Genomic DNA, 21,184 nt, shown 5'->3' on the forward strand with positions numbered 1-21,184 from the left:
TAGATTAAGTCATGATTTCAAAAAACCCTAAAACCAGTAAAATCAGACTGTTGATAAATAAGCTTCCACAGGATTATTTTTCAGCAATATATGAATTTGATGTCAAACCTTATATTCACCCAGTACAGCACAATATTAAGTCAACTACTACACCAGGGAAATCAATTTCAAAAGTAAAGTAAAAGTATCAAAGGAAAGATATACCATGTAAAAATAATATGGTGCAGGTTGGCATAACATAGTACATTGGGGGAGCAAAAGTAAATTGGAGGCCTAATTAAAGTATTGAAGGTCGAATTTTAATGGTTTTAGACTTTTTTAGAGGGTTTTTAAAACCACGACTAAACTCATTGAATATCAAAAAACCAAACTGAAAAATCACAAACAGGAAACAGTTTCAGAAAAGTTGTGAAAAACTCAACTTTTTTGACTTGTCGCACAATAAGTATGATTTTTTTTTTTTGCATTATCACATAAAAGCCAGTATCAAAATCACCGAAAACCTCAAAAACATGAATCAAAGAAAGATCTTCCAGTTGTAAAATGGACATCTGCCATTGACTTCTACATGATTTTGCCAGGTTTTAGCGGGAGTATTTTCGGATTAGAATTGTTGCAGTTTTGTCACATAATAAATCCTGGGAAAGTTGAGTTTTTTGGTATCACCACACTTTATTAAGGGAGATAAAGCATAAATTCAGCTCTGACATAATCATCATGGAAATGTTCGAGTTATTAGGGAAGCTACTGCGGATAAAACTGTTTCATGTTACAACTCCTTATGAAAGTCAGGTTAGGATAAAAAGGTTCCTAAAAAGGAAAATGCATTGCAGGTAAATAGAGCAACTTGCTTGCCTTACCAGTAGTGAGCAACATTTTTAGCCAGGGTTTGGGGCATAAAAAAACACCCTTGACTCCAAAGTATTGTTCAAAAAAAGTTGCCACAGAAAAACAACCATTGACTTTAATGCATTTTGTACATTTTTTGCTGATTTTTTTTACTTTTTAGTAGGAACAGAGAACAGAGTCACTCATCAATTTAACTAATCAACTAATATAGGTAAGAAACATGGGTGAAGATAAAAAGTTTACAACAGAAATGCAGAGCTTTGTGGGGGAATGTAATAAAAGTCACAAAAAGCAAAACAATTTGCACAAATAAGAACATAGCAACAACTTTGTTGAAATTCCAAACTGGAGATCTACTGAATAAAAAGCGAAATAACTCAAAAACCAAAGTTACTCAGAATATCACTCTCTACATTATACTTTAAGTTATCTCAAAGGTGAACTGTCAGACTCACCAGTATAATCCAGTCGTAGAAGGAGCTGGAGCAGAAGATAATGAACCCACAAGCGCCTCACACAACCGCTATCCACTTGGAGTGGAACAAGGAACAGGGTTGTGGAGAGTAGCCAGTGAGACGATAGCGAAGTACAAGGGATTAGGCGAAGGCGTAGTCAGGAGATCCGAGGTCAGAAGGCAGGCAACAAGATTCGTAAACGGTGAGACAGGCAAGAAGGTCGAGACAGGCGGCAGTAATCAAATCTGGGTTCAGGCAAAGGTCGGTAATCAGGAATCCAAGAAGTTCAAGACGCTAGGGTTTCAGTTCAAACAACCTAATAACCAGGCAATGCATCACAGACTGGTTTGGGTTTAAATACAGATAATTTGGCACCAAACTGGCGTCACTGCGCTGACGTCGCGGAACTGACGCCAGCACGTCCATCACAGGCGTTTCCGCCTACGTCCTTGCGCGCGCGACCGTCGCCGGCGCCTCCGCGCCCGCGACCGTCGCCAGCTCCCGCGTCAGACGCCGACGCGCATTAACGCGCCCGCGCCGAACAGGACGCATGCGTGTGTTCTCACAGTGAACAACCACTTTAAGGTGGGAGCTCAATCCATTGCAATGTGCTTGTTATAACAACGCTTCTATGCTGCTTGATGAAAGTCCATTAAACATCCTTCTGGTTTCTGTATTTAGTTAAAGCTATGGAGCCTGGCAGTCACATACTTCCATTTGCTTCACTTTTGCATCTGCCAAATATTAAGCCACTTATTATGAAAAGGGAATTAGCAGAGACATCAACCTCCAGGGAACTGGATCCAGGTGATTTTTGGCCTTGTCCCTACCATGCACTGTTATACCTTGATCATGCCAAGTTATGCCTAACCACATCTTGCCTTGTCTCCATCACGGGGTATAAATACTGGTCACCCCTACAAAATCCATAAGAATTCAAAGGTTAGAGTCAACAGATTCAATCACCAACAAACAAAGGCTCAATAACAAGTGTGTCTTGTTTAAAATGGGCACAACGTCTTGCATGCATTGACACCATTCATTAAGGGTACTTATACAAAGTCATTACTTGCCCTTGGCAATTGTTTATCTATGCAACCTCCTCCTCTGAATCATGTGCAAGTGCATCATTTCAGCCAGCAGACTTTCGGCCAGTGAATTAACGGCAAACATCATCATAATAGTGACTTCTAGAAATTATGCTATCCCCACTATGAAAAACCTTGGCTTTAATTATGTCTTACATGCACATTGGCACATGTTCATTTTGAGACACAGCGTTGGACTGGCTGGTCAGAGACCCACTGGGGCTTCCACCACAAGGCCCCCAACCCCCCCTGAGCCCCCACCTCTTCAACCTCCCTTCCTTGCCCCCTGCCTTGCCCCTCCCACGCCCCCCCACGCATACCTTTCCTGTAGTTGCCATGGGGCAAGATCAACAGCAGCACGGGCCATAGACAAGTGCGGATCTGGGTCTGGGCCCACCAGGCTTTTACCCGCTGTCCCGCCGGCCCAGTCTGACCCTCTTGACACATTGGCAGTGGCCAGAACAAGTAAATAAGCTGTGGGGAAATGCTGCATTGTGGGTAAAAAACACAGTGAACTGCTCAGAAATCACACTTTGCACACTGCACTTGTGTTTTAAAGTGTGCATTATTAAAGTGGACCCGTCACCCAGACAAAAAATCTGTATAATAAGTCTTTTTCAAATTAAACATGAAATTCAATTTCAATTTTTTTTCTTAAAGCATTCATAGCTGTTGTAAGCTCATTTAAAAATCTCAGCTGTCAATCAAATATTGTCTGACCCTCCTCCATGTCTTAGGCATAGAGGCAGAGCAGACAATTACTTCCACTTTCCATTCAGCGGCGGCGCTTACTAGATGTCACTGCTCTCCACATATTCCCCCTGTTCTCTTGACCATTTAATTGTGTAGCCAGTACATGGGGATGGATATCGAGTCCCCCATTCTGGTGCACAAACAAGATCCTGAGATGATACAAGACTTGTCTTAATAACAGTGTCCACAAAATGGCTCCTGCCTGCTTGTTATAATTATGAGTTCCCAGCCTGAAGGAAAAAGATTCAAATCATTTTTGTTGTGTAATTAAAGTTCATTTTGCTTGACTAATGTGATAAAATAGGATTTTGAATAATTTTTTGGGGGTGATGGGTCCCCTTTAAATTTGAGCACACGAGGCTCAATTACATGCATAGGATAATCAGGCAGTAAAAATAAATATATTAAGGGGATCACATTATAAAGAAAATGTAAAAAAAATCAGATATCCATTGCCATTAAATAACTGAGGAGCAATTCTATATCCATATTGATCTGATGGAAGAGCTGTTATTTCTCAGTTTTATAAATAAGAAATTCATCAGAAGGGATTTAAATGTTGCCAACACCCTTCCTTTCACATCTGCTAAATCCCACTTTAATATACATAATTTAATTTTAGACATTACAATGTCCTTATAACCATACTGCAAATAAACGTTCCAGGCGACAGAGAGAGCGACACATACGTAATTCTGTCTCACTAAGTGATTTATGTGCTTGGGCCTTGTGACCTTGGAAACACTAAAAATATTGATGCACTTGATAAATATAAGCAGAACTATTACGGCAGGCATTATGTTCCTGAAAACATGGCAAAGTGACATTTTACTGCGGCAGAAATGTAAAGGTCACATCTGTGAGGCAGCCCTGATAAAAACAACATTAGCAGTGACATCTTCAGAGCTGCCTGACGCATTTCAAAAAATTGCTGCTTAGAATTATATGTGAGATCTGAAATTGTCATTATTCAGAACGTGGTTCCAATAAAAGAAAATATATTTTGCTATTTTTTTACTAACACTAACACCTGTTTGTATGTATATTCAGAATTTACTGTGCCAGCAGGGATGTCAGCAGCCTGATCTTCTGATCCTGTTAGGCCATCTTTTGAGTGTCAGTGGCTCTACAAGTGCTCAGTGTGCTCTGGTTGCTTCTAAGAGGCAAACGAATTGTTGGATATCATCAAAACATTAGTATAGAGTGAAGTTACATGTGTCTGTTGATGATTTGGGGCTTATTCTTAATCAATTGTGATACTGAATGCACTGGTCATTCTGAGTGAGTTACTAACCAGATTTATTTCTTGGAATGTATACTCTATATTGTGAGACAGTCCCTAAGCTCAGGCCAGAGCATGTGCTGTGAATCCATAGAAAAGAATTTTGGGAGCTACTGGGGGTATATTTGGAGGCACAGAGCTTTAGTTCTGACTGAGGAGAAATCTACTTTTATTACAGCAGCTTTTGGCAAAATATACAATAATATAATATGCTATAAATGAAATAGATATTAATATCAGAATGGTAACTATCCTTAAAGGGCATGTAAAGTCTAAAATAGAAGGCTAGAAATGCTGTATTTTGTATACTAAATATAAACATGAACTTACTGCACCACAAGCCTAATCAGCCTAGTGATACAACAATTATGTATAACCTTCTTATGAAGTAAGGGAGGATCTGGCCAGAGTGGACCTCCAGGATGTGAGTGAAGAAGAAGAGTCCAACAACCACTGCATTAGGGAGATAATCTTCACCTGGCATTTTCATGATCTGCCTTTGTCTTGCCATTTATTGTGGGAAGGAATTAGGTTTCACTCCAGGACTGGATCATGATCACGCTAATGACATTGGGTTACTTGGCATCTCTGTATAGTTGATATTGAGGATGACACCGATAGTAGAAGAGGAGTCGATGGCGGAGCTCTCCCCACTCCTTCCTCTCTCCCTCGTCCACCGCAGCTATCGTGGGATCTCGGTAACTCTCAGCCGAGTACTTGAATGCATCCAACGCGTTTCGTGCCCCAAACACTGGGCACTTCCTCAGAGTTCTTCGCACTCCCACTCTTGATGTACCACTATGTATATTTAAATAAAGCCGCTTATTGATATTAATCCTACCACCTCCCGTGGATATGTCTACCTGCGCTGCCAGCGGATATTTTGTTGGATGCATTGATATTGAGGATATTTGGTTATATAATATTGCAATAATTTAATACAATTTAAGGTAATTGCAGCATACCAAGCCCTAACCCAACTATGTATTTAAATGATGGTGTTGTATGTTTGTCTAGATTAAGAAACTAATGGTGAACTTGCCATGGATATCTCAGGTCAACAAGGAGAGAGGGGTACCAGCAATGGAACCCAGAGAGAGAGAGACTATTTTTGCTATAGGTCAGTGCTGTCCAAGTTCTGTGGTACTGAGGGCCAAAATTTTACTGGCCTATGTGGAGGAGGGCCGATAATGGAAGTCAGTGTTGGCCACTCCCCCTTTTGAACCACACCTACTTTAAACCACACCCATATTACCACAAGAACTTTTAAAATCGTATCCACATTAACGGTGGTAGCACACCAAAAAACCAAATGGTTGGTGCTCACTGCAGGGAAATCCCTCATCACTCATATGTGAAAAATTGAAGTCATGTTAAAAACATACCCTTAAATCCATATGCCTCATCCTCCCCTGTGGATAATACAACAACCCCCCAACACATGATTAAACACCTTAGGGGCCCTCAACAACAATTTCCAAATGCTAACAAACCCCTAACAGGCTTACATCCCACAGGTAGAGTAGGGCAAGCAGCACTGGGCAAGCAGAGAATGGCACACACAGGGAGGCAGGGCCAGGCCAAGGTATTCTTGCACCCTAGGCAAAGGCTTCAATCACTGCCCCCCCACCCAGTCCTGCATTACCATTTCCCACCTTACCAGTCATATAGCCCCCTGTACCTGTGCCAGCACCTATCATATTGCCTCCATTTGTACCTATGCCAATGGCAATCAATCCCTCAGATTGCCCCCAGGCCCCAATCTGTACCTGTGCCAGTATAAGACAAAACATCCATCATATTTTTACCCCCAATCTGTACCTATGCCAGCGGCAACCAAAAGAATCCATCATATTGCCCCAATTTGCATCTTTTCCAGCAGTAGCCAAAAATCCATCATATTGCCCTCAAACATCTGTGTACCTGTGCCAGCAGCCACCATATTGCCCCATGTACCTGAGCCAGCAGCAGCCAATCCCTTATATTGCCCCCAATCTGTACCTGTGCCAGTATCAGCCAAAAAATCCACACTATTGCCTCCATATATGTACTTGTGCCAGCAGCAGCCAAATATCCATCATATCATCTGTTTACCTGTGCAAGTAGCAGCCAAGATATTGCCCACAAATATGTACCTGTGCCAGCAGCTGCCAAAAGGGAGTGATTATGTCTGGAACAGGGGGTTTATAAAGTTGAAAAACTATTAACGGCCAAGCAAATCAGGGTTTAAAAAAGAAAGAAAGGAAATTCCCCTTAAAAGTGTGCCCCACCCATGATTGCACCCTAGGTGGGCGCCTACTCTGCCTGCCCCTAGTTCCAGCCCTGCAGGGAGAGAAGACAGAACAGCAGGAGACAAGGAATGCTATCAGTCTAATATGTACTACATACAGTGACACAGTGCTGGTGCCCCATTAGCATTTTGTATAAAGTGTGAACAGGTGAACAATGTGGGCAGTTTTAGTCTGGGTCTCAGGTGTGAACAGTACAGGCTTTAGGATATAAACAATAGAGGTGTCACAAGTGTGAACAATACAGGGGGATCACAGGTGTGAACAATACAGGGGATTAGAGTCTGAATTTGAGGTTTAAACAATGCAGGGTGTAGTTTATCTCTACAGTCATACCTTTTAAAGTTTACATATGGTATGCAGACACAGCATCTGGGGGGCCAAAGAAGGGGGGGTCGCGGGCCGCATGCGGCCCGCGGGCCGTCAGTTGGACAGCCCTGCTATAGGTAATTTTACCCTTGAGAAGATAGTGTTCTGAAGAAACTTCTAATTGCCAATGCTTTGCCAAATTATTGTTTTATGAGGAGGGAAGATAATTTGGCTAATTTATCATTTTACTGATGTTAAACTCATTTGGTACACAGCAGTTTTTCTATTTAATCCTCTGGTGCATATTCAGAGACAGCTAAATAAATCTCACGCGTTTTGACAGCAGCCAGATGCCGCCTTTCAGCTGTTTCAAAACAAGAGGTAGCTACCATCAATTAAAACAGAATGAACTGTGCAAGTGTTCCAGCATGCAACAAATTAAAATGGCAAAGAGTCCTCCTTTTCATCTAAATTAGAAGAGGACCTTAAGGTGAAACTCAATGAAACTTATGATCGTACGCAAATCTTCCTATAACATTGCACCATTTTCCATTAAGCCTCCATCTTACTCTTTTGAATCACCAAGAACAGAAATGTTCCAGGAAACACTACAGTTTGTAAGCATGAATGTATAGCTTTATGGCACCAACCCATTATAGCTTTTTTAAACTTTGAGAAAGGTCGGAGCTGGAGAGAGTGCAGAGACTAAGTGCAACTAAATTGGTTAGAGGGATGGAAGACTTAAATTATGAGGGTAGACTGTCACGGTTGGGGTTGTTTTCTCTGGAAAAAAGGCGCTTGCGAGGGGACATGAGTACATTAGAGGACATTATAGACAAATAGCAGGGGACCTTTTTACCCATAAAGTGGATCACTGTACCAGATGCCTCCCCTTTAGACTAGAAGAAAAGAACTTTAATTTGAAGCAACATAGGGGGTTCTTCACAGTCAGGACAGTGAGGTTGTGGAATGCACTGCCGGGTGATGTTGTGATGCTGATTCAGTTAATGACTATAAGAATGGCTTGGATGATTTCTTGGACAGACATAATATCAAAGGCTATTGTGATACTAAGCTCTATAGTTAATATAGGTATGGGTATATAGAATTTAATTAAAAGTAGGGAGGGGTGTGTGTATGGATGCTGGGTTTTCATTTGGAGGGGTTGAACTTGATGGACTTTGTCTTTTTTCAACCCAATTTAACTATGTAACTATGTAACTATGTAACTATGTTGATAATATAAGTGGCAGCACTTAGGATGGGACAAAAGATTATTTTGACCAAAATATATTTTTAAATAACACAGTTAAAGAAATATACCATAGTCTTTCGAGTTTGGTCATCATAGCCTTCAAGGATAATCCTACATATGGATTTTATACACTCTAGTGCACATAACTCATAATGGATCAGCTGTTCAATGGACCTCAGGGGTCATCAGATATTATATTTAATCTTAGTATATTAAAAATAAGAACTCCTGCATAGATGCAAGATGGATAATGCATTGCTGCAAGAATGTTATTACATCTGATAAATGTTGAGAACCTTCTGTTTTTCATTTACTCTTATAAAAAAAAGCCATTAAATAATATGTAAATAGCTTAAGTATTTCCTTCTATGCTTAATACAAATAGAGCTTTTCACTGGTAAGTGGGTAAAACAGCATCTCCATCTATTAATGTTTGTGTTGTTGCCTCGGACCTTAAAAAGTATTAAGTGTGAGCTGAGAGATAGGGTTAAAATATTGATATGAGGTTGGGAGAGACCTCTTCCCCTTTTGCCATTTAAATAAAACATGACAAAATAGGTAGTTGATTGACTGAATTATGGGATTCAATGTATATTTGACCTAAATGGTACATGTATCTTGTTTTAGGTTGAAGAAAAAGTCACAGTCAGTGGACATTGCCTCAACAGGGTATAACCCGCTATCAGAAACATCAGCACCCCAAGCAAGTAGAGTGCCACCACCCATTGTCAAGGCAATTTCTGAGGAAGATCACCATAACACAGCTAACGCTCGGAAACGTCATGCAAGAAGGAGTGATCTCAAGAGATGCTACACCATTGGTGAGTTGACTGATATTTTGTTTCTTTCAGCTTTATCAACACCAATGTTTGTGGCACCACCTCAGCCCCATTGTGATGTTTAGTTCTGGGTCTCTGAATATCACTAAATATTGAAGCTTTTGTTTGTGTAACGGCAGATAATCAATATTCTGTTTGCCCTCTATGCTTTGCTTACACGTTTATTCTCTTTTTAATTGGTCAAAGGTAATGTGTAAACTCGGTACATACTTTTTAAATAGATTCGCCCATGGCAACAGGCCGCTAGAGTATAATATATAGACAGGAGTAATTTGATGATGTAAGGTTACAATGGAAAGGAAGGTGGGGAAGGTTTGAGTCCCTCAGGCAGGAAATGGTATTGTGCACACAGGAGACAAGAAGGGGCGATGAAGGATCAGGAACAAGAACAGGGTGACAAAGACAAAGAATCAGGATCTGGCAGGATAGGCATGTAGTAGGAGAAGACACAAGAACAGGATGGAGCAGGTGGAGAACTGTTGAGTGGACAGAGTGAGCATAGAGACAAGACAGGAACTGGATGGTGCGGATGAAGAGGCAGGGACAGGAAGAGGGTTGGAACAGGAATAGGATCAAGAAACAAGAGCAGGACTAGGGACAGAACAAGAGCAGGTCTAGAGTTGGGAAAAGGTCAGGAACAAGGCAAGGTGGAGACAGGAGCCAGAGCACAGAGATGTGCCACAGTGCTCAGAAGCATAGGCCAATTCTCAGGCACAGGACGTTTGGAGGACTAGGCGTATATAGGACAGATTCAGCACTGATGGGCTAACCCCATCAAACCAATATGGCTGCTGAGGTGATAGGCAAGGAAACAGGCACTCTTCTCTCCTGGCCCTGTGGTTAGGGTAATCTATGGCTCCTTAAAGGGCATGTAAAGTCTAAAATAGAATAAGGCTAGAAATGCTGTATTTTGAATACTAAATATAAACACGAACTTACTGCACCACAAACCTAATCAAACAAATAATTCATGCTTTCAAAGTTGGCTACAAGGGGTCACCATCTTGTAACTTTGTTAAACATCTTTGCAAGACCAAGACTGTGCACATGCTCAGTGTGGTCTGGGCTGCTTAGGGATCGTCATAAACAAAGCTGCTTGAGTTCTGCATGGTTGGGAAGTAAGGCGGGGGCTCCCCCTGCTGTTCATAAGTCTGATTGTTTCCCTGCTCAGCAGTTAGGGACCATCTGACAATTCCTATCCACAGCAGTAAATGAAGGGAGAATTTCACTGCATACAGTCAGGTTTCTTATAAAAACGGTACACATTTTTTTAATTAAAGTATATTGGAGATAGGTTTCTTTTTCATTAAAGAAAGTAAAAATGGGATTTTGTTTTTTTGCCTTTACATGCCCTTTAAGGTTGGGTTGACTATTCTATTAGATTGCAGTTAACTGAAGGTTTATGTCTTTTCTCCCATTCAGTTATTCAGGAGGTCAACAAACAGAACAATACTGGCCATCCCAGTAAAAGGCCACATCACACAATATAAATTTGTGTGGCAAGCAGGGCTCAGTTAGTTGGACAGGGCCTTCTGTTTGGCACATTGTTTTTGTTTAATGTTTTGTATGATCATGTTTTTGTCATGAATACATGCCAGTTTCTATGGGTTTGCAACATGCTGACCATTATTAAATCCATATGGATGCCTAGTTCAGAAAATTCCTATTATTTCCATTTCCTTAACAATGAAGAAAGTCCAGGGTCAGGCTGCAAAAGGGGATTGCTTCTCGGGAATCTCAAATAGTTCTTTATGTTCTCTCTGCACTTGGAAAATCATCAATATCTCTATGGAAGAACATATGATGTTAGTTGTACTTAATAAATCTTATGTGCTATATTTCTTATTGAGGATTAAGTAGTTTTGGTGCAACTGAACAAAAATGCTGCTTGTATCCTCTAAACTAAAATCTTTGTCATTTAAACCATTTTCTTTTTTTTTTGCTGCTTCTTCCATATGTCTTAGCTGCAAGAATCAGACCTTGCAGTAAAGGAAAGTGTGAGCAGGGATTGTAAGTAATGTAGATTTATAGGTAATGGCACATTTGAGGACTATGAATCTATGCAGTAGCATTTCAAGGCTTAATACAAGGTAATCTGTGGTTTTATATGTCTACAACATTTGTACGCAACATACATCACTTTAACTTAGGGATCTCCAGCCTGCAGCTTCCTGGCAATAGCTAAATTATAAATCTCTAAATCCCCCAGTCAGACCATAATACATTAAATTCAAAGCTGTATGTTTGTTGACTTTGAGGGGGGGAAGACAAATCAATTCTCTAAACTGTTGATTTAGTGGAAATGTTAACATCAAAATGAAGAAAATCTGAACTCATATATATATATATATTTTATCCGTTATTGTTGTGATCTTTTTTTCTTCCTTCCCCAACAGGGTTATTAAAGGAACACAACACCGAAATATGTATAAATTTATCCTGGGTATTTGGTAGTAGATATTGAAATATGAATGTTCCAAGACCCTAACAGAAGTTCCATAGATAGGGGTTATAATTAATAGGGATTGTAATTAATCTTACTGATTATATATTTGCTGGCTGCTATCTTCTCTTATCGGTCATTTTAGGCTTGTGGGGCTTGTCATTCAGTAGTCTTAGTCATACAGAGGTCTAACAATTTTCTCTTGGATATTGCTGATGATCTCCTGAAAATGTTTAATTTTAGGAATGCACCGAATACACTATTTTGGATTCGGCCGAACCCCCAAATCTTTTGTGAAAGATTCGGCCGAATACCGAATGGAAACTGAATCCTAATTTGCATATGCTAATTAGGGGTGGGAAGGGGAAACATGTTTTACTTCCTTGTTTTGTGACAAAAAGTCACGTGATTTCCCTCCCCACCCCTAATTTGCATATGCAAATTAGGATTCGATTCGGTTCGGCCGGGCAGAAGGATTCGGCCGAATCCGAATCCAGCTGAAAAAGGCAGGCAGAATCCTGGCCGAATCCCGAACCGAATCCTGGATTCGGTGCATCCCTATTTAATTTACATTTTTGGATTATTAGTACAAAAAATATTACTACAAAACAATATTTATTTTTTGTGTATAATATTCCTCTGACTTTAAGGCATGAGGGTATGCCTCATTTTTATTTTTTAAATAAAAAAAACCATGGCCAAACTCCCATACCTGATTTTACCTTATTAAAAAAACTCGAAAAATTTGTTTTGTGATATTGCTCGAAAACCCCCAGATTTCTCTGATTTTTGGACAAAACTCAGTGGAGACAATAATACTAATTCTAATTCTAAATATCGAAATATTCAAGTTTTTTTTCCTCTAAAGATTTGTGCTAGTGAAAAAAAAATTAAATCTTTTGTTTTTTTCATTCGGACTTGTCCCTGTGGACAATGAAGACATCAGTAGCTGCACTGAGATTTACTGGGCTGCACATAATCTGAAGCAAATTCCGATTTCCATCTCTTTGGATCAGTCTGTTTATGACATCTTGTCTCGCCATATAAGCCTGACAGTGCCGAGAATTGCCGTTCTGGGAATACTTCTGTACTCGTAGCAATGCTGTCACTACTGAAGCAACATTTAGCTTTACTGTCGGTACAAATAGCATCACTATATCTCTTTATTTTTTACCAGTATTTTGTTAAATAACCATCGGGGAAGGGCTGCTGCACACACTGGCCCTGTATGCAGACAGTGATATCACTGTATTTACTGGGAAACCTTTTAGGTTGGCCAGAAAGAGCATTTTCCACCCCACCCCTACAGTATCACATGGTCCCTTTGGGGAAAAAATATTGATAAAAAGACTAGGATATGTTATATTTTGTACTTAGATTTTTTTAGCAAGTATAAAAGGATGCTAAGATGGCTGCAAGGGCTTTGTGTCATTTTAACTGAAGGAGATTTTGCATTTATGCAATTTCCCATCTCCATAGATATGTCCTCAGCCTTTCTCCATTAACAGAGGCCTCCTGTTCAATACCACAGGCCCTGGGAAGGACATGGACAATAGGTACAAAGGTGGAATTATCCACAGTGCACCCAGTGGGAAGTTTGGTGGCCATCTGACTATGACCAAAACAATGGATTAGTATTGTTTTAGGGAAGGAGGAAGGATGGCCCACAATGTTGTATTCTTATGGGACCTGTCATGACCTTGTTCCCCTTCTGAACAGGAACAGAAAATGCTAGCACACTCTGAACTTCCCAAATAAACAAAATCAATTTTTCAGCATTGGGACTGAATAAAATACTGGAACACATTGCAAATCACAATTTAATACGGTTGTATGCACAATAGATCTTACCAGACAACTAGGAGGTGAGCAGAAGCCTAGACATTGGGGGTTCCAGTGGATGTGATCTACTTTGCTAAAGCATTTGATAAAGTGCCACACATAAGGCTACTGATTAAATTAAGGGATATTGGCCTGGGACATGCTATTTGTACTTAAATAGAAAACTGGCTGAAGGAAGGATTACAAAGAATGGTGGTTGAATATATATATATATAATGTGTTTGTATGGGGTTTATATAATGGCTCTGGCTGTCTAACCTTTGATCCTTAACATTATAACCTTACCTGTATGTTTTCTTTTTTTAAATACATATAGGAACCCAGATTTGTTTATAAGCAACAAAATATGATAATTGTGGGTGCTGAAATCCTCTAAAGAGGATAAAGGACCCTGACGTGGTTGATGAATACCAATGTGTTTAACATGTTACTTTTGTTCAAGAGGAAGAAAAGTAAATATAAACCCTGCTTATTAGAATGGATACTATTGATTTTTGTTATTTGGTTGCCATAACAATAATACCACATACATCATATTAATGGCTGTTGAGGAAATGTAGGTTTCAGGGTCCAATAAACTTTTCAAATGAGCAGAGCTGTCTTGGGTGGGTGCAGATAAGGGTGACACCTTGGAGAGATGTTATATCCAGCAGAAGGCGGAATGAAGTCCTACAAAGAGGTCCATGAAGCTCATGCCAGATCTGCAACCATAAACTCCCTTAGAGCACATATGGGTCTCTACCTGTTGTAGACCACAGGTTGCTGCTTTTGAAGTCATTACAAATTATTTTAATCTTGATTTTGTGGCCCATGAAACAAGGATGCCGCTTCTCATACATAATACAGATTCCGGTAGACAAGAATCATGTTTAAGGACTATTGACTATTTGTGTGAATTGCTTTGGGGAATACATTAATCAACCTATTGATTCTCCTTAAAAACTGGAATTTGTAGTTAAACTACATGAGAGATGCATTAATCATTTATGGATGTTTCAATATTTTCTCCAAGAAAATCTTCTTCTTCATTATTCATCAGTTAGAAAAAATGTTGGTTGCTTGTGCAGATACAGGTATAACCCAGGCCAGAGCACCAGCTCCAGGAAAGTGATTGTAATCGCTGGGCGTGCCTGACATGTGACACCCTCTAAGTAACTGAGTTTTTCTTCTCAATTAAAGGAGAACTAAACCCTAAAGGTAAAAAACCCTATCTCCCTGCCCTACATCGACCCCCCTCCCTCCTCCCCCAACCTAAGTGTTATCCCGGGCAAATGCCCCTAACGTTTTACTTACCCCTTGGTGCAGATTCAGGCATTAGAGTTCACGGGCGCCAGCTTCAGCCGCTTTGGTAATCTTCGGAATGAGACCAGTGCTTTGTCAATTTTCGTGAGCGCATGTGCAGTTGTCGCGAAACAGAAAATTGCTCCTACTGTGCATGTACCGCCACTCATCTAGCCGGTCTCATTCTGGAGATTTCCGAAGAGAAGAAGATGGCTGCTCATGAACTCTGATACCTTAATCTGCACCGAGGGGTAAGTAAAAGGTTAGGGACATTTGCCCGGGGTAACACTTAGTCAGGAGGGAGGAGGGGGGGTCTATTTAGGGTAGGGGGGTAGGGTTTTTTTTAACATTAGGGTTGAATTCTCCTTTGAAGAGAAAGTAGATGCTTTTTACACCTCTCGTCATGCTGTTTGTATATGCAGAAATAAAGACTGAAGAATAGTTATCAATGTTACATTGGATCAGGGTATTAGTCATAGTCACTGGGTTTTGAGTGAACTTTCATTTCATTTTTCAATAAAGACTTGAGGACACTATTGATATTAATGGTTGCCAAGGACAGAAATTATGTAGAACAACTGAATTCATCCATGATGTCTCATTCTTGAGGGCAATCTTGACAAAACTCTAAGTCTAGGCAGATAAGATTATGTTTATGCACTTGGAATGTATCCATATGCAGACTATGTATGTCCTTCTTTGGTTACCATAGGCAATCCTTGATGGAGAAGGAGTTATTGTGGTGAATACACAGAGCTCTAGCAAGCATCAGTAAGCAAAACGAGGGTTAATCTTTTGTTTCAAATTGCAACAGAGTTAGTTGCCTATGACTACGTATCTCTGGAGATGAAACGCGTCGTGATGCAGATGTTTTTAAACTACTGAAATAAAGTCGATATTTTTTTTCGAGTGGCACTTGAAGTGCTTGCCAATTTTTTTTCCTTCATTGCACTTCACTATGGGTTCAGAGCGATGCACCCAGGTCACTCAAACTTTTTAAGGTTCATTGTTAAAGTTTTTGCAAACCCATGAGCGTGGGACCTGGGGTATGTACACCCAGGTCAGAGAGTTCAAAGAGTGAGCAATTTATTTTATTTAGAAGAATATCGCTATAAAGATATATATCAGCATAAAGAACACGGAGCACTCATGGGACTTAATGTATGTGCAAAACTTTAATGGTTTAAGCAGGTCCGGATTTGTGAAGAGGCCACCAAGGCCCAGGCCAAGGGCAGCAGAATTTTAGGGGCGGCATGCTGCCCAACCACACCAACATTGGTTCAGAAAGACTGGGGATGAGCAGGAGATATGATGCACTCGTTTTTTAAATCTCCTGTGTGCCAATCCCCATTGCTCCGGTCCCAATGATGAAAATAAAAGTGAGGGATCGGGGGTGACGTAAGGACAGCGGGCCATGGGGTTCCCTCTATGTAAATCCAGCCCTGGGTTAAAGTCTACATTTTGGTCCTGCACAGAGGACCATTGTCAAAACATCACAAACCGTTCCCCAAACCTAACCAGCCGAAATAGTCAGTAGTGAGTGAAAATTGGCACCTAATCACTCACTCACATTTCAGTTGGTTTAGTTTAAGTGTAAGTCAACCAAAAACGTTGACTTACACCTTTTGCACATAAATGAAGTCCCATGAGTGCTCCGTGTTCTTTATGCTGAGATATATATATATATATATATATATATATATATATATATATATATATATATATATATATATATATATATATATATATATATATATATTTCATCCAATATGCCATAATGACTTTTGCAAGGTGCAGGATCAAAAAGGTTGTATACTGTCCCCAGGTGAAACTGAAATGTTGGATTAATGATGTGTTTCATCATGATCAAATAAAAACTTTTTAGATTTTTTCGTGTAAAAGATATATATATATATGTGTGTGTGTGTGTGTGTGTGTATATATATATAAATATATATATATATATTCCTTTTCTGTATAGCTTACTTGTGCAGGCCTCTGTGTATTACCCTGTCTTTTATTATTGGAGCAATAAGCGTTAGCAATAAACAACAACAGAGAGCCCCAGTGCTACCTACATTGAGTATCCCTGTCATTGAGCCAATTATTTTTTATTGCTGTTTTTATTAATAGTTTTCATTAGTTTTCCTCAAATATATATGTATTGTATTGTTTTTCTTATCCATCAACTTCTTTCTTCTGTCAAGATTGCCCTCATGCTCTGTAAATGACTGTTTGTAGACACAGGCCCCTTTGGAAACCACTCACCCTTTCAAGAAGGAATCTTCTCGCACCGCTCTCTCCCAGAGATCCTTTGGATAACACTTCGCTCTGAGAGAAGATTTCCATCACACCAGAAGTTGATAAGTGCTGCCTGGGGGGAAAGGGATGCCATTGCCCACAACTCAAAATAATGAATTCTTATATGCACTGAGTATGAATAAATCAGTAGCTCCCTGCAGAACAAGCCATATACATCCAGCCTGGAATGACACGCTATGATATTTAACTTACTCTTCTATTGTTATACTGCAGCATTATTGACATGTTTCTTTCAGAAAAGTCAAATAGAATAAAATATAAGAAATTAAAATGGATCTAGCTGCTGCAGACAGGAAGCCTAAGTGCTTAATAGCTCCCTAATGTGTTATAAAATACGATATATTTCAGGCTTAACAACCTCTTTTATCTATTTCATCACTTTAATCCCAATGCTCATCTGAAATATATTTTGTTGTTTAGTGCTCAAAAACATGTTGCTGGTAAGGATTTATGTGCTGCTCTCCAGAGCTGCTGAAACCAAAATATATATACTGTACATACAAATGATATATTTGACATAAACTCTGGAGGTTTTTAAGTAATAAAAAAAATGTTGTGCCCCTCCTTTCAGTTTAGACCAAAGCAGTTTGTCATTGCTCTATATGTAGGGCCTCCATTCCTGATGGTTTGCAAGAATAAAGGTAAAGCTGAAGGCAAGCTCAGTATTAAGGTAGAGCACATCTTGAACCTAACTCTAGGTCAACTCCACCGCACTTCAGGTTGGACATCCATGAGGTATTGGTATTGATATTGGTAAGTTCTGTCAGGCAAAACAATCCTATTAAAATAAACTCCTTGGATACTTGGAAACTCCGGAAACTGGGCTAGATGTTTCAGCACAGTGCGAGAAGAGATCCGGCGGTGCTTCTGGTTTGCTGTTTTTTGTTCTTTAAACAATCTCATTGGCTGTATTTAGTGTTTAATTGTCTTTTTTAGCAGGCTTAAGGTATGGAAATCCAAATAACTGAAAGATCCCTTATCCATACCATTAGTATTAAAGGAACAGTAATACCAAAAAATGTAAGGGGTGAATTTACTAAGCGAGAAAATTCACCAGCGGAGGCTTTGCAGCCATCGCAACACTTCGCCAGGCGAAAATTCGCTCAGACAACGATAATTTACTAGAATGCTAAGTTGCGTCCAGGGCACCGAACCTTTGCGAATTTACGTTCGCATTACTTCGGCAATCAAAGCAAAGATGCGCTAGCATTCAACGATGCCTAGAGCAGCTTCGTTAGAGGTCTTCACTCAGGCTAATTTGCATACGACGTGAAATTATTAAGTTGAATGGACGTATATGTTGCAGCAAATACATTACACAAGTCCAGGGAAGCTTAATAAAGAAAATAGAGTTGTTATATCGCCCTACACATGAGCCCACTGTATAGTTTATGTGCCATATGTTAGAAAATGTAGGGGGAACCCGGTTACCCAAAAAAATTTTTTAAGGACCTTTGCAGTCTATCACCAAAGACACCAGCGTTTTTTGTGACTTGTTAGAAACTTTCTCCACTAAAAATATGATGTAAGTAACAGAGGATTGAGGAAGATCCATGCACTCCATTGTACTTTGCCTGGTCTGAGCTGGTGAAGGCAAGTCTGGTGAAAGAGGTAACGTTCAATAAAATATGCAGCAAAAAATCAGAATACGAAAATCCGGCATCTCAGACCTGCCAAGGTTGTATATAAGTCAATGGCAGAGGTCCCTATCCTATTTTGAAGTTTCTGTGGTCGACTCTGGAATTAGCCCGAAAATCTGACCTTTTCTGTCTTTTTGGGCAAAAAAATGAAAAATTCAGGCTTTTCAGGAAAAAACTCTGAAAAAATCAAACGATTCAGGTTTTCGCTCGAGTTTTTACTTGAATTGATTAAATCAAGCTTTTTTAATAATAAATGAGGTCCAATTGTGTATTCTAGTTTGGTCGGACTTTTTTTAGTTAAATAATCAGAAAAATTTGGATTTTGATAAATAAGCCCCTTAAAGTAATTTAAATATAATGTACCATTGCCCTACATTAGTAAAACAGTTGTGTTTGCTTCAGAAAGACTATTATAGTTTATATAAAGCTGCTGTGTAGCCATGGGGGCAGCCATTCAAGCTGAAAAAGAAAGGTTACATGGCAGATAAGCTCTGTGGAAGCTCTTATATAAACATATAGCCTTTAGAAACTCTGAAAACCGATAACGATGGAATATCTGCGCCAAACAGAGCTGAAATCAGTGTGTTTAAGATTCGCTGAATTAATTTTAACTGCTCCTGATCCAGCCCGGAATGTTCCTTCTGATGTGACCTTATTCGGAGTCTTGTTTCCTGCCTGAAGCAATAAAGAATACATTCTCTCTCTGCAGGCTAATCATTTCTGAGATAAACGGATTAAGAAATTGCATTTGCAAATTGAGATTCCCTCTCGTTTTGTTAACCAAATTTCCTTTTTCTGTTTTAATACGATAAGCCACTTTTGGCTGGCAAGTTGGCAAACGTTCTCTCTTATAAAAAAAAAAACAAAGGAAACGAAGAACCTCATCCAAAAAGGATCTTGGATCAATGGTTCTTTGCAGCCCCTAGAATTTTACTCCGAGCCTTTCAGTCATCTGGTTGATGATACATATACATATTTTTGTAGTGTATGGCTCTCATTTTTGGGTTCAAACGAGAAAAATTTTTGCAGAGTTTCAACACAAAAATGACACCCATGACGCAACAAAAAAAAAAATTGATGCCCATTGACCAATGCATTTTGGAAAATTTTCTCCATTTCGCGAATTTTTGGCAAAGCCAAACGGGTCAGATTTGCCCATCGCTAATTCAAACCTCATTCCAAGGTGCAAAATTTGTTCTCTTAACTCATAACAAGGTTTTCGATAAAGGAAAACATTTCCAGAGCAGCCAGGCAACCACATGTCCATGATTATCTAGATATCTCTCTAAATCTCATCCTAACTGGTGTACAGGCTGCACTGGGCCAACTTTTTAGTTTGGGAACCACTGCTCTACACCAACAGGATAATGAAAAGTATCGGTTTAAAAAAAGATACATCACACTGAACAAGCTCATATTGTACATGGCCATGTAGTCTTCAAAGGTAAAGGTGATAAAATGACTAGGGGTGATTTTTAGGCACCTTCAAGTTATTCTAGTCTTTAAAATAAGCACTGGTTTCATTCTGTAGAGGAAACACCGCCATCTTTATTGTTCTTCCAAACGCTCCTCTGACCTGAATGAAGTGTGTGCATGTGCAGTACAGAAATTGCAGAAGAATCTCTGTTCTGTGAATGTGCTCCACCAGGTCAACATAAGGGAGTTGGAAAGAAACGGCTAAAGCAGGGCCGGAACTAGGGGTAGGCGCATGCCTAGGGCGCAAAGCTGGGGGGTGCCAGGCACGTACCTGCTCTGTCGCCTACCCCATTGTCCGGTCCTGTCTCTCCCCGACTGCCGTGGATATTTTTTCGTAATTGCGCTTTTGTGCATACGCGCACGTAGTTTCTCGCATGTGCACCATATCGCAGTTTCGCACATGCGCACCAGAGCTCGCACTCAGCCGGCGCCGTGGCCGGCCAGGTTGCCTAGGGCGCCTGGCTGGGTTGACCCGGCCTTGGGTAAAAGGTCTTGGGTCTACAGAATGAGACAGAAAAGCACCAGCCCAAGGTCTCTGCTTAGAGTTTATAATTACAGCTTGGCACACCCAGTGATTTTACCTTTCCTTCTCTTTTAAAAAAAACTAGTGTTATTAGACCATAAAGTCATTGGGCACAGAAAATTTTGAGCTGTAATCCTGTGTCACTTAGGGGGTTATTTATCAAAATCCGAAAATATCTCATTACTTTCTGAAAGCTACTCCAACCAAATCCGCACAGGTTTTTTTCCCCCTTATTTATCAACACATTGAAAAAAACCGAATACCACAACTTTTTCGGATTTGTCGACGAAAAGGGCGACTTTTTCATATTTGATGGCCGAAAACCACAAAATCTTTGGATTGTTGCACGAAACCCAGCACAGATCGGGATATCTACAGGACTTCTCACATGAACTCGGCAGGTCTGAGTTGGAGTATTTTTTTTTTTACTTTTTACACCCTTGGGGTTTAATAAATCCAGAATAATTCAAGCTTTTTTTTTTTTTTACAAAAAAACAGTTTTACCCCTTTAGAGGAAAACTAAACCCTAAAAATGAATA

At 39.8% G+C, this 21,184-nt stretch overlaps 1 protein-coding gene across 2 annotated transcripts in view; it reads left to right on the forward strand.

Annotated features, from left to right (window-relative positions):
* The window catches only part of oxr1.S (oxidation resistance 1 S homeolog), a 286,716-nt gene that overhangs the window by 154,665 nt on the left and 110,867 nt on the right, over positions 1 to 21,184 (forward strand). For both annotated transcript variants that reach the window (XM_041567225.1, XM_041567227.1), the window contains exon 3: positions 8,907 to 9,100. In XM_041567225.1, coding sequence (XP_041423159.1) covers positions 8,907 to 9,100 — 194 coding nt within the window. The remainder of the gene's footprint in view (positions 1 to 8,906; positions 9,101 to 21,184) is intronic.

Source organism: Xenopus laevis, chromosome 6S (genome assembly GCF_017654675.1).
Source record: "Xenopus laevis strain J_2021 chromosome 6S, Xenopus_laevis_v10.1, whole genome shotgun sequence".
In the NCBI taxonomy this organism is placed as follows: domain Eukaryota; kingdom Metazoa; phylum Chordata; class Amphibia; order Anura; family Pipidae; genus Xenopus; species Xenopus laevis.